The 13,428-nt window shown below is 42.9% G+C and overlaps 1 protein-coding gene across 4 annotated transcripts in view; it reads right to left on the bottom strand.

The window, feature by feature from the left end:
- The window catches only part of utrn (utrophin), a 159,672-nt gene that overhangs the window by 101,591 nt on the left and 44,653 nt on the right, over positions 1-13,428 (bottom strand). For all 4 annotated transcript variants that reach the window (XM_046372941.1, XM_046372940.1, XM_046372943.1 and 1 more), the window contains 14 exons: positions 13,206-13,376; positions 12,596-12,768; positions 10,863-11,013; positions 9,629-9,804; positions 9,187-9,322; positions 8,582-8,731; positions 8,288-8,440; positions 8,079-8,180; positions 7,738-7,858; positions 7,011-7,228; positions 6,714-6,831; positions 6,369-6,574; positions 5,305-5,459; positions 4,924-5,113 (listed from right to left, as the gene is read on the bottom strand). In XM_046372941.1, the coding sequence (XP_046228897.1) occupies positions 4,924-5,113; positions 5,305-5,459; positions 6,369-6,574; positions 6,714-6,831; positions 7,011-7,228; positions 7,738-7,858; positions 8,079-8,180; positions 8,288-8,440; positions 8,582-8,731; positions 9,187-9,322; positions 9,629-9,804; positions 10,863-11,013; positions 12,596-12,768; positions 13,206-13,376 (2,220 nt within the window). The remainder of the gene's footprint in view (positions 1-4,923; positions 5,114-5,304; positions 5,460-6,368; positions 6,575-6,713; positions 6,832-7,010; positions 7,229-7,737; positions 7,859-8,078; positions 8,181-8,287; positions 8,441-8,581; positions 8,732-9,186; positions 9,323-9,628; positions 9,805-10,862; positions 11,014-12,595; positions 12,769-13,205; positions 13,377-13,428) is intronic.

Raw genomic sequence — 13,428 nt, 5'->3', positions numbered from 1 at the left:
AAGTGTAAGGAGGAAGAGTGGAAAGTGCCGGCGAGCAGGGAGGAGAGGAGAGAGGAAAGCACGAGTTGCACAGGACGAGAAGAGAAGCTGGTCGTACGCGGTTCACTTTTTACTGCCGCCGATCTGGAGAGAGGAAGAGAGGGAATGAGAAAGAGAAAGAGAGAGAGGGGCAGAGAAAGAGAGAGAAAGAGAGAGAGAGAGAGAGACAAACAGTATTCCTTTTGGACCAAAGAAATAGAGAGAGAGAGAGACAGAGAAAGCAGAGAAGGAAAGAAGGAGAGAGACGGACGTATCAAAAGCAGCAGAGTAAGGGACGACAAACGCTGCCTCGGCCGTGAAGAGAAAATGACATTACGCCAGGCAGCCTACAGATCAATGAGCGGGCGACGGACAAAAATGAGACAGCGAAAGAGAGAGAAAGAGAGAGAAAGAGAGAGTGCAGCAGTGGGGGGGGGGGGAGACTGAGAAAGAACTCGGTGCACAAATGAGATGCACACACACAATAGAGTTACGAAGAGGGAGGAGTTATTTGAGGCGTCCAGGGTTCCTGGAAGTAAACGTCCAATTCATTTTCTGCCTTGGCAGCGTTGGTGACTGACAGTTGGAGCACTTCCACGGCTCGGATGGACATGAAACCCGTCTGGTTGACTCGAGGGTACAAAAGCTGACTAAGTGTATAAGAAAACACTTGTTTTGGTAAGAAATATCTAATTACTTAGCTGAAATTCCTGAAGCGTGTGCCACTAATGATGACCTAAATCCAAAAAACTAAGCTTTGTAGAAATACGTTAATACAGCATAAATCAGCTGAGTTTCAGATTAAGGGCAGATTTTGGATGAATTCCCCAAAGTCCCTTAGAAACAGTGGTTTGACTTACTAGCTTTTTCTGGAGCTTCACCTTGCAGCTCACAGTCATCCATACCAAATGGAGTTTGCTGTGGTTGCTGTCTAAGTCTCAGACGCCTGAGTTACCTCTGCGAACAACTGAACAAACTCCATTCAGTGAGGAATACTGTGAGATGTATTCGAAATCTCCAGAAACATCTTAAGAGGATCTTGAGATAGACTTTCGTTGCTTGTCATTACCCACGTCTCCAAAATTCCAAGTCCCCTTTCTACTGTCGGCTATCTAATAAGAATAAATATATAAAACAACAGCTCAAATATTTGAAACTGGTGTCCATAACATAAATCTGTAGTATGGTTTAATAATCCATGAGACTCATCATGTTCAAATTTCGAGAAAAAAGAAAATTTAGAGTGCGTCTGAGACGTCTGTTGGGTTTGTGTGGCCTAAATAATACACCTTTCAAAAAGAGTAACTGAGAGTGAGGCCTTGGTGAAAAGCTGCAGATAAAAGACGACAAAAAAAAGAAAAGTGGGACCAAAGTAAAGCAAGAGGAGAGAAGGAAGAAGGGAAAGGTCAGGAGAAGATAAAAGCCTCTTAAACATCTTCTATCAATGCAGAAGGAGAACAAATCTGGTGGATGCAACAAAGTACCAGAGAGATGTCATCAACAGACAAAATTGCAGAGATAGGTCCACAATCAGTGGAGCTTATCATGCAGCGGTGACCCGGCTACTGCAGAGCCACTGACCACACAGTACAACACACAGGGGAGTATTTTAGACCTATTCGCTTTGTCTATGACTCTGTTGACTTTTCTTTGAAGTGCCGCTGGAAAACACTCTCGTTCTCCCAACCGCACCACAAGAGGCATTCATTTGAAGTGTGGATGAAAATCTCCTGCCTGAGAGCAGCACGCTTCACACCGACGGTTCCCCCGTAACTGTGACTCATACATTTAAAATGAGCACAAACTGACACACATACGGTGTGTTTGCTGTAGCACTGTGGGTTGCATTACAGCACTTGGTCCCCGCTTGCCTTGTCTCTTTATACAGATGAAAAGAGACACCAAGGCAGAAGGGAGAAATGAACACAAACATACGAACACAAATAAATTCCTTTAAACCAAAATGCGATCCTTGCTGCCAGCTAAAATAATCATCGTCCACCAACGTGCTCGCGCAAAGGTAAATGCTTACAGTCACTAAGAGGAAGGGGATCAAGATGAGCCTACTGAAGAGCCCCGTTTAGACAAGGTTTAACCGGCTACAGCGTCCATTTCAGTCATTCCACCGAGTATCGACTCCGCTTCACAATTACTACAAGGGAATTACGAGGGAGACTGAGTGCTTTGTTGGCTCAGTCGTAATAGCACTGACAGCACCAAGTCTCAACTAGGAGGCATGAGTGTCCCTACTACTGCTCTCACTGCAATGGTCAGCACGCACACACAAACGCACACACACACACACACACACACACACACAATTGAGCTTGATAAAAGCAGCTCCTCCCGCCTTGTGAACCTTTGTGCTTTTATGCTTGCTGCCATTATTGCTGTACCGTCCACCATGTGTACAAACGTGTGGCGTGCACCCATGCCAGTTCCAATAAGATTTAGGTGATACGACATTAGATACCATGAAATGAGAGAAAATTAGAGTTTACAATACCATTCACACCAGGGTAATTATCCCTTTAATATCTCTGGCTGCACTGGGCCAGTACAGACGGTCATGAGCAGGATGACTTTTTTATGATTGGTTTCACACATTTGCTCCAGAAAATAAATAGTATCTCAATATGCTGTGTATCGATGATGCGGCCTAAAACTATCTATACCGTAATAGATAATTGTATCCATAACCAGTAAGACCAATGCAAAGACCATGAAACAGAATGACAGAAATCAACTTAAAAGAGACTATGTTTAAAATGTGCTCAATCTACCACAGTATATAAACACACAGATAAAAATGAAATAGTTGAACATTTTGAGAAATACAATTGTTAGGGCCGATTGTTATACCATGAATATGAGTTGATGAGAAGAATGATAACGCTCTCATTTCTGTACAGTAATTATTTAAGCTAGAGCTGGAAAGTGATTAGTTTAGATTAGCATAAAGAATAGAAAGCAGAGGTAGACAGCTGGCTTGGCTCTCTCCAAAGTTCAGAAATAAACCTGCTAACAACTTCATAGTTCCCAAGTTCCCTGGTTAAAATGCTATACTAATCTGTACACAAACTGAAATGCAAAAACAACTGTGGTTTTACAGTGAGTTCGGTGCTGTAACTGTTTCTCAGTGAACAGCAGTTTAATGGACAGACAAAAGAGTGGTATCAATCTTCTTGTCTAGAGAGATGCACGTGTCAATAAGTGAGCTTTAGTGGCGCTGGGAGGTGTAGTTTTTATTTTCTGACAAAGTTTGGCCGCTAGCCGTTTCCACGTTTGTCAGTATTTATGGTGAGTTAAGCTAATCACCCCTTGAGTGTAGCTTCATGTTTAACAGAGAATCACCCAAGTGCTATCAATATTTTAATCCAACTGTCTGCTGAACTATTCCTTTCCCACCACCACAGTTGACTTAAGAATAGCTGGTGGTTCCCGTCATTAGTCCGTCAGCGTCTCAGAGTTTCTGAGATTTATTCATAATCCATTCAGCCTCTACATTTCCAGGAAATGTCAGTTAATGTGCCACATTTGTATTTGTCACTGCTCCGAACCACTCACCAACCGTGGGCTTAATATGAGGACAGCAGTCATTATGACAATGGCCTGTGGCCAAAAACTGTGATTAGAGTAACCCGACACTCACGAGTGGCAGAACATTGTAAGTTAATAAAAGAGTTGAGGAGAAGACTCTCCGTGTCAACACACGTCCTCAAAGGATCAAAGTCTGTCTCTGTTTCATTATCCTACTTTCCACATGAATGCCATCCATTAATCTTAATTCCAACTGAGACAGAGAGATGGAAATTAGAGAAAAAAAAGAGGATAAATCAAAGACAGTGGGCGATGACCGACTCAAAAGGATTCATCTGAACGTTGCTGCTCCAATGTTTCTTGAGATATTAGCTTTGGACTGATATTAAATTAAATTTCAACTCAGTTACTTACATTTACCACACACTTGACCTTTGAGATGACTTTGACAGACTTTCCAGGAATAAAATCCAATAGTATACAGTATGTGTCCTTTGAAATTTGTAAAGGTCTTATAATGATGGATTATGTTGGATACAAAAGATATAGATCACTGCAACGGACAGATAAACACGATAATAAAATTAATTTTTTTGCAACAAAGTGACCAAATCCAGCTAGGCTTCAACAATGAGCTGCAAAACCACTTGAATCACTGTGACATTCAAGACAACAAAATCCAGAATATTATTATTATACTGAAGCCTCTCATTCTGAAAGATGTACAACACTGCAGCCTTTTCTCAGGGACAAGGAGCTCATCTGAAAAGCAACAGGATGCTCAGATACACTCACGTAAACCAAATCATCGACCATGTCTGAAAAAAGGCAGTTGTGCAAATGAAAGCCCCTCAGTGAAAAATAGAGACGAGGACGACTGACAGGGTCAGCATTAAAAAAAAAAAAAAAAAAAAAAAAAAAAAAAAGACTAGGATGTAAGAAAAAAGAAGATTAGTGTCTGTTTCATCTGTTGAAAGGCTGAGGTGAAGTGATTTTGGGATTAAAACATTACATAAAGCATAAGATGATGTGTGTCAACAGATCCCTGAGGGAAGGTCTGGGTAAATGACAAGCCAGTGAGAGGAGGTACAAACACACACGCACAAATGTGCGCACAGAATTCCTAAGCAGGACAGGACAAAAGGATCAATGAGCTGCAGTCAATGCATACAAGCACTCACGCGCCCTCTGTGCGCCCTCTCATTCACACATCTTAAACCAGCAGAGCTTACACACGGATGCACCCGCACATACCCCTGCCTCAGTTCAAATGGTGAGGTTAGTGTTAATGAGGGATGACACTGAGATAATAGGCTGGCACCTGCGCATAGATTACACACACACACTGCATCTCTACATCCCTACCTCCAGTTGTCGTCTCAGCTCCTTCACATGGGCGGAGTCCTGGGACAGGTCTTCCCTCTGGGAGGCGTCGGCCAGAACGTTGACTGTAGTCTCTGCCTCCTGGAGCCATTTGAGGAAGGACTCCAGCTCCCGGAGAGACATCTGCAGGCCCTTCAGTTCACTGTCCAGCTGGGCGTGACGGTCACTCGCCCTGACAATCAATAATGAACTGTATAACCATACATGTAAAAAAACAAAAACACATGACTTATGAGTTTAACTACTGTGAGAGTGAGAACACGATCGAACGCTGGCAGAGATATCAGCACCCCACACTCTGCATCCCCACCCCTTGTGAGACAATTAGTGTATGTGCAGCTAAACAGGTGACTTTATTTGTACCTATTGTTGATGCTGTTCCAGGAAGCATTGTGTTTATCTGTGACCTCTTTGATCCTCCTGGTGTCATCAGTAGAATACTCCTGCAAAAGATGATTGGACAGCTCGTTGAAGGCCATGACTGTAGTTTGGCCTCGACCCAGGTCTTGGAGGAACGCCTGTAAAACAATCAACAGGAAGGCATTAGAACCACCGTGGCGCTGAAAATGTGACAGATGTGACTCGCTCGTTATGTGTCACTCTGAAGGGCCCTCTTGACATTACCTTTTTTTATACAATGTATTTGCATGCATTACTTTCTTTGTACTGTTATGGCTTGGTATCTGCTTTAGTTGGACAAATTGCTCTACAAGAATATTAACAACCTAAAAAAAAACTTGAGGCAGTAAAAACACAAAGAAATTTGTTATTCTATGGATCAGTCATCTGACATTGTTATTTTAAACCTCTACTTAATCAAGGCGGTTACATAAGAACCATCTGTTATTCATGAGGGCAGATTATTATTTTAAGTTTAGCGTTAGCAAATAAGTCATCCATATATGACCCCCAGGTTCTTTTAACAAACAGGTACACTTCAGTATTGCAAATGGACAATTACTCATCATTATAAGACCACACAAATCAGCAGCAAATAGCTGTGTTCCCAACATGCCGGATTCTGTTAAGCTCAGTTGCCCTCTAGTGTTTGCTTCTTGTAATGCGTCAAGCTGAATTTGTTTCAAGACGCTCTCAGCCAAGTCATCATCTCAAATTAAAATGATGGATGATGTGGGTGTACGAATGTTATTAAGGTTCAAAGTGATACTGCAGAGGTGATTTATTCATTCCCACCTTGTACAGACTTATACAGCTGTATAAAGGACCTCTGATAGTTTATAAAGTAAAGTTTGGTTTGGAGATTTTTCTCTCTATTAGGAAAGTGAGCAGACAAAGTCCCTTGAGTACATTTCTAGTCCGCCGTAATAACAAAGATCCAGAATCTCAGTGAATAACCCCAGGAAGGACAGGCATTAGACACCCAGAGGACATGGAGGGAAAGTTTAGCAGTGAAACTTTTCCCTAACCTTGTTGTCAGCAAGCTGTTTAGTCAGGGGATCTCTGGACTGCTGAAGAAGGTTGTGGAAACGTCCTTCGTTGTGCCCAATAAGAGCTTTCACCTCCTTCCTCTGCTCCTCCCACTGGTTGCTGTGGCCAATCATGTTGTCCAGCTGCTGGAGCCGTGCCTCGACGCCATGCTGAGTGCTGTCCCACTGACTGCGTACCCTCTCCACTGGAGACAGAGCCCAGACGCACATTCAACAAGAAGGAAACAGACAAAAAGTACATTTAAAACAAGATACTCAGAAGCAATTAACATAAAATCAAACGCTGTCAGTTAAAAAAAAGATATCATCCTGCTTTGTACATACGTTTCTCAGTGATGGATGTGCGAACATCCAGATTGGAGGTTTTATTTTTGATGTTCTGTGCCAGGGTGAAAATGTCCTCTAACTGGGGGTGACGTTGTTCCAGGTCACTCTTCGTCACCTGCCAGGACAAGGCACAAGTGCACAAGTACACAGGGACATTGAGACAAAGTGTAATCTTCATAGGATCGGCAGTTCAATTTTAGGCAAAAATAAAGTGTTCCATGAAAACTGCTCAACACACAAACACATCCACAACTCTTCTCCCATCTGTCCTCTCTGCTTCTGCCCATTTCTCACCTGAAGACGTCCCATAGTGGTCCTGATCTCTTCCGTGTCCCCCACAGTGACAATATTAGATTTTAGCATCTGTGTGATGAGGAGAAGCCAGTCTGCCAGTTCGGTGGCTGTCTCATTGAGGTCAGTGGGCGCCACGGTGTCTGGTGTGTGCGGGGTTTGGTGGTGGGGGTCCTCGCTCACCAGGCTGGCCATCTGCACGGCTGAGGGGACCGCAGACACTGCAGCGGGGACGAAAAAGGCAGGGAACTCAGGAAGGCACACATATAGAGCTTCTTTAAAAGGAAATGATGCAATGGACATTGATGATGTTTGAGAGGAGAGAGGAGGTGCTGTCAAATAGCTCTCGGAGGACAGTGGCATCACACTAAATCATGATGAATGAGGCATCGGGGCTTGTTTTAGTGTTACACAACCAGGACTTTGTTGCTCACCTGTTATTTGTTATTTCATCATGCATTTCCTGCTCCATATTAAGCCAAGCCAAAAATTTCAAATCTGCCACCTGAGTACTTATTACCTCTAACACAAGCACATATTTCTGTGTTTGTTATTTCCTGTTAATGATCCAATATCTAATTTTTGCAGTTTCATTAAAGGCTTAATACTTCATTGGGAAAGTCGTTTCATCCCGACACCACTGATGTCTTAAAAAGGCAGGGCCACTGATATGAAAAAAAAAGAGAGAGAGATCAGGAATTTAAACAAGGGCATTCTTAGATATCGCTACCAAGCTGCTGGTGCTGGATCTTGTGCTGGTGCTGCGTCCATGGAGAGACGGGTGGTTGGAGAGTTTCCCTCAGTCGACCATCCAGAGCCTTCCAATCAGCTGCCAGCTGCTCTACCTTACTCTGTACAGATGGAACATAAAGATAATTAATCACTGAGTGCAAAGTATATAATAAAAAAAATTGCAACAGGAAACACTGTATACAGATTTTAGTAAAACAGCCAATTAAGGCGAATTACCTAATGTGGGTTAGTGGCACTTTAAAAGGTGCAATATGGTATAATCATATGCTATAATAGCAGCATTTCTTTATTAAATCATGTCAGTGTGGAAACTGGGACCTTTTCCTGAGGCAACAGCTGCTGTCGTCTCTGTAGCTCTATAGAATGAGCCAACAGGTCTTCCAGGTCCTTCTTCCTGTCCTTCATAGAGGCCTCCAGAGCCTTTAACAGGTAAGAACTCATTGTAAGTACCACAGTTGTGTCTGTGAAAAACATATTTCTAGTGAAATCAAACATTTTGGTTCTTGTGAAGAATTCAGCTGATCTACCTGTGCTTGGCCAGGGTTCAGGCCCCTGGTCACGATGGTCTGGTGCGTGACAACAACCCAGTCGGTGAGTCTGTTCATCCTGTCCTGGAACTGGGCATGACTTTGCAGGTTGGCCTCCACCTCCCCTACTTTGTCCAACAACTCGTGGGTCACCTGCAGAGAAAATGAGGAGTAAAGAATGAGTGAAAGACGGGTGGAGGAGAATCAGGAGTGAAGCAGGGAGGGCAGGAGCTTTTTTGGCTATCACGATGTAGTAAAACATGGTCCAATTGAGCTTGGATGTAGTGTTGGTACCTTGCTCCAGTTGAGGTTGATGGCTCTCAGCTTGCCAACATGTTGGTCTCTGCTCTGAGGGCTCACATTCGGACTGGCCAGGATCTGAGGGGCGTGCTTGTTTAGCCAACCGAGACGTTCATTCTGTACATCCATTTCCTCTGCGAGGGCCTGCAAGGAAAAAAACCAAAAAACAAAACACAGTTGATTCTACAGAGACGAATTGATCTGGTGCCACAGTAACAAAAGAGAGTAAAATAAGTAAAGGGAAGTCAAGAAGTCACAGCCGCATAACATCATTCATTGTATTTTTTTCACAGCGTGTTTCCACAAAGCAAAAGTCTGGCTGATGCTGTTGTCAGGAAGGAACGAAGACAGAAAACACAGAGCAACTGCATTTCCTTCGTTCAAAATAAGACACGCAAGAGTTAGGTTCTTTCTGTGTATGTCTGACGGGTTTGACAGTTTGCCTTTTCTTGGGAGTGAGAAACAGAGAACCTGTGGGTACAATGAAGCAAACAGAAAGCAAAGGAAAGTACAACATAGTCAGAGCTGACCGTAAAAATAACTGAATCTATGACTGAATCTGGCACTAACTTGAGGATACTTTTAGAGTCTTGCTCTACCTTGAGCTCTCTGAGGTTTTTGTCGGTGGCTGTGACAGAAAGGAAGCTGACAGCGTTTTCTGCCTGCTCCAACCATGCAGCCAGGTCCTCACGCCTCCTCACCAGGTCTGACAGGGCCGGGTCTCCTCCAGCCAGCCTGCACACACACAGACATTATGTACTGAGATTAGGATCTCCATTTCCCACAGGTTGCAGGCCTAATCCTAGAATTAACATTTAAATTACAGTTACAGACTGACTGACCACACTGATAACGTTAACCTGCTCAACACTGACAAAGCAATAAAGACTGTTGGTTACAGAGAGGAAGCACAAACTCTGTGCCACATTTGAGTGTAAAAACCAAATGTAATAAAATCAAGACACAGCAATACGTAACATGCATCCTCTTAATCTTTTCAGTCCTTACTTGAGGTAACACATGCTTCTGAGGATACTTTACCTGTGCTGTCTCTCAAGGACCTGCTGGTTGACAGCTCTCCAGCGCTGACCAAGGGCGTCCAGCTTCTCTTCAAGCAGGGATCCATCAGGGGATGACAACTGCCCAATTATCTGCTCCCCAGTGCGGGTTAGCACGGCCATGACAGGCTGGTGGCTGGCAAGATCTTCCTCGAGCTCCTACAGTGCGAATTATGGAATGACAGAGAGCATTAAGGGACAAAGAACAGGCAAAACAGGCAAAAAAGGCAGACTAGGAGATCAACTGGAATCAAACAGCATAAGCCAAATCACACGAGGCCAAATCCCCTGCTCCCAGTACATCTCTGATTGACACATTGGCATGATTTGTGGCGTATCAAGATTTAAGCTGCCAAATCTCTACTTCCACTAAGAGAGATTTAACCTGTCAAAATAGATCCGTAAAGTAGGGTGAGTGATTGTAAAGTCCGCTAAAGGGTGAGTCATCTAATTGATCTCTCAGTTGCCATCCATCTGATCCCTCTTCTCATTCTCAGCGAAGGTGAAAACATGTAAAAGAGTTAGACAGATGGGGTGCAGCTCAAACTTTGCAAATCACACTGATAAAAGGTGTTAATGGTGGCAGTACTGTCAGCAATAATGCAGCGGCTTCAGAGAATTTAATTCCCCTTGGAAATGAAATTGCCGCTTTAGTAATCAAACAAAGCAAAATCAGAGGCTCCTTCTCATCTTCCTCTTCAGCTCATTTCTCTCCAACGTTCGCTCTGCATAATGAACAGCTAGATGTGCAGCATGTTTGTTTATCAGGTACAGAATAGAACCATTTGTTTCCCTTGGGGAACAAAATGCAATTATCTCCTGTCTCACATTCCCAACCACCTAGGTGCTTATATTTCAAACATATTACTACTGCATCCTGGGAAGGTGATAATCTTGATTTTAGCTTGTAAACATAAAGGAACATAGGATTCTACATTTGACTAATTACTATTTATATTGGTGAGAGTGGATTGCCATGAAAGTTTGATGTCCTAAATATATGTAAAAATATAAATGAGAGCAGTCCATTCTTAGTGAGGCTTACAGATGTCTTTGGAGTGGAGTGACAAAACGCACATTTAAATAACATACAGAAACACAGAAATCTAAAATCAAACACAGTCACACAAACTGTATATCTATCTGATGTTCAATTTTAAGTTCATCACCCAGAGAGTCAATAGAAACCCCACAATATTCCTCCACCTTCCACTGACCTCTTGGTGTTGTCGTGCCGAGTTCAGGTCCAGCTGTCCATCGGGGCCAATGCTTTCGGACAGCAGCGCCTCTGTATCAGTCAGCCACTGGTTGAGGTCATTCATGTCACAGTGGAGTTGCCTCCACTCCTCTATGGCACGATCAAAACTCCTGCAGCAGAACAGGGATCAGGAAGGGGCCTTTTACTGGCTAGTTTGAACAGGACGGGTGATTACAAGCGAACCAGTTTGCTTGCTGCAATCTTGTAAGGCAACTGACTATTGTTTTAAGACAGACCAGAAAAACAGCAAACATATCCTTTAATGGCAAATACCACAAAAATGTGAGGAGTATTTGTACTTAGTTACTTTCCACTGCTGGGCAGATGTCATTCTCTCCCATCTGCCGGTGTTATACTGTGCCTACAACGGCAGAAGGCAAGAAGTGTCGGCTCGGTAACAAGGTGCATGCTAGCATCTGAGTGTGCATCACATTAGATATTTATGATTCTGAGATTTGTGTGTGGATCCTTTTTTATGCAAATTTTCTTTGTTATTACATTTTTTGGTTAATAGGATGTTTTTCAACATCAAACACAGAAAATGCAAATTTCTGCACTGTGGAAGTGGAACATACAAGTGGAGATCAATATCCTTATAAAAGTGAAGCAGATACTAATGCAGACAATCAACCATCATTTTACTTCCTCTTCAACCTAAAGCTCAGTTCTATTAGTAGAGTTCTTGCTTTGAATGATGGCAGTAGATTCTGGCTTTCATTACTCCTTAATAACAAACATTTTCTTTACTTCTTTGCTCTTATGTAAGGTAGAGTGGGCTTAATATAGGACAGGATGAGAAATTAATGTGTGTTCTCTTAGGATGCAATCAAGTTTACCCAACGTTAGATTCCACTGTTTAAGATAAAGAAAAAGGGACAGCTGACCTCTATTAAACACCAGAAAATGTCATAACAATCAGGCGCCTCTGACAACAATGGATAGTTGACAGAGGCACTATTGAATAAATCAGCATAGAACAAGGGGCCAATTACTTGACAGGCCCAATACAAAAAAACAGATCTTTATCACTCTGGTGGTCTGCATGAGGGCATTTTCCTCCGACAGCGTTGTTTGGAGCACAAAAAATCTGATCAGAGAGAAGAGGTGAGGAAATGAGTTTTGGATGTGCAATTTTACAAAAGATACTCCGTTCTTTTCATTTTTAATGATGCCCAGAGGTTACTGTGATTGCAGATGGAATGTTTCCACATTTATGTGCTATCTTCAGAATTAGCTTACTAGTTTATTCTGGCATGTGCACATGCTGTGCTCAGCAAATGCACACTGTTTATGCCCAAGGAATTCTGTTGATGGAAGTCAAGGTCAAACAGAGTGTGTATGTGTGTGTGTGTGTGTGTATGAGTGAGTTAATATGTGAAAAGGCATGAGACTGTTTATGCCCAAGGAATTGTTTTGATAGTAATCAAGGTCAATATGTGAGTGTCGGGCGCTTGAATGTGCGCCCTGGTCTATCTCTTTAACTGTTCCTGCAGTCACCTCACCAGCACACAGCTGGCATTTACTATCCCTGCAGTTTTGTCCACACATGCTGACACATTCACATCTGAAAATAGTAGCTTTCTATTCACTTTCACATTTTTCTGTGAGTATCTTATTCAGGTTTTATTCTTCATTTTATGCCTATCTGAGGAACAGCAGTGTGAACTGCACATGTGGAGTTGGTGCACGTACCCCTTGCGGTGGTTGTACATGCGGTTGAGACGGTCCCATTCGGCGTTGAGCTGAGTGAGGGCGTCTCCGATCTGGGCAACCTCAGCAGGCGAAGCATCCTGAATGGCATCGGGCTGGCGCTCGTGGATCCCTGTGACGTGCTCACCAAGACGTTCCAGATTGTCTTTGATATTCTATAAAAGACAAATATAAGATGAAAGAAAAAAGATCGGAAGGTGAGGCTGTGGCAGCTGATTCTCTAAGAGACTAATTTTAATATTTTGCTAATGAGTTACCCTGAACTTATCACGCTTAATCCTTTATGGTGCTGACGAAAACCTTAAATTTCTTTTTAAAAAACCTCCAGTCAATTCTAACTCCTCTTTTAAGGTCTTGGAGGTCTTTGCATTGGAAAGCTCTGTTCAAGGTGCAGAGTAAGTTGTTGTAGTTGTTTCTAAGTTTCTATTAAATCATTTCTATTTCTGCAAACAAATTTTTTCATTAACTTTCTTCTCTGCATTTTTCTTCACTGCTTTAGAAAAGCAAGAAAAGTACAATATCACAGATTGTTACTGTGAAGTGGAAACAATGACTGAAACTTAGCAGATGGGTTATATGAGTGATGACACACCCTCAGCCTGTCTTCCTGGCTTGAAAAGTCTTCGTAGAGCCCCCCGCTGAGCTCAGAGGAGTTCAGAAGCAACTCGTTGTCAGCCATGGCGAGCAGCACTTTGTTGATGTCCAAAATGTAGTCGGAGGGACTCAGTAAAGGAGCGTTGCTACGCTCCGCTGAAGACATCTCCTACACCACATGAAAGCAGAAGAAAAACAAAGGGCAGAGGGAAGTGAGAGAA

This window comes from Scatophagus argus, chromosome 19, assembly GCF_020382885.2.
Source record: "Scatophagus argus isolate fScaArg1 chromosome 19, fScaArg1.pri, whole genome shotgun sequence".
In the NCBI taxonomy this organism is placed as follows: Eukaryota; Metazoa; Chordata; class Actinopteri; family Scatophagidae; genus Scatophagus; species Scatophagus argus.
This window is presented reverse-complemented; position numbering and strand designations above follow the sequence as displayed.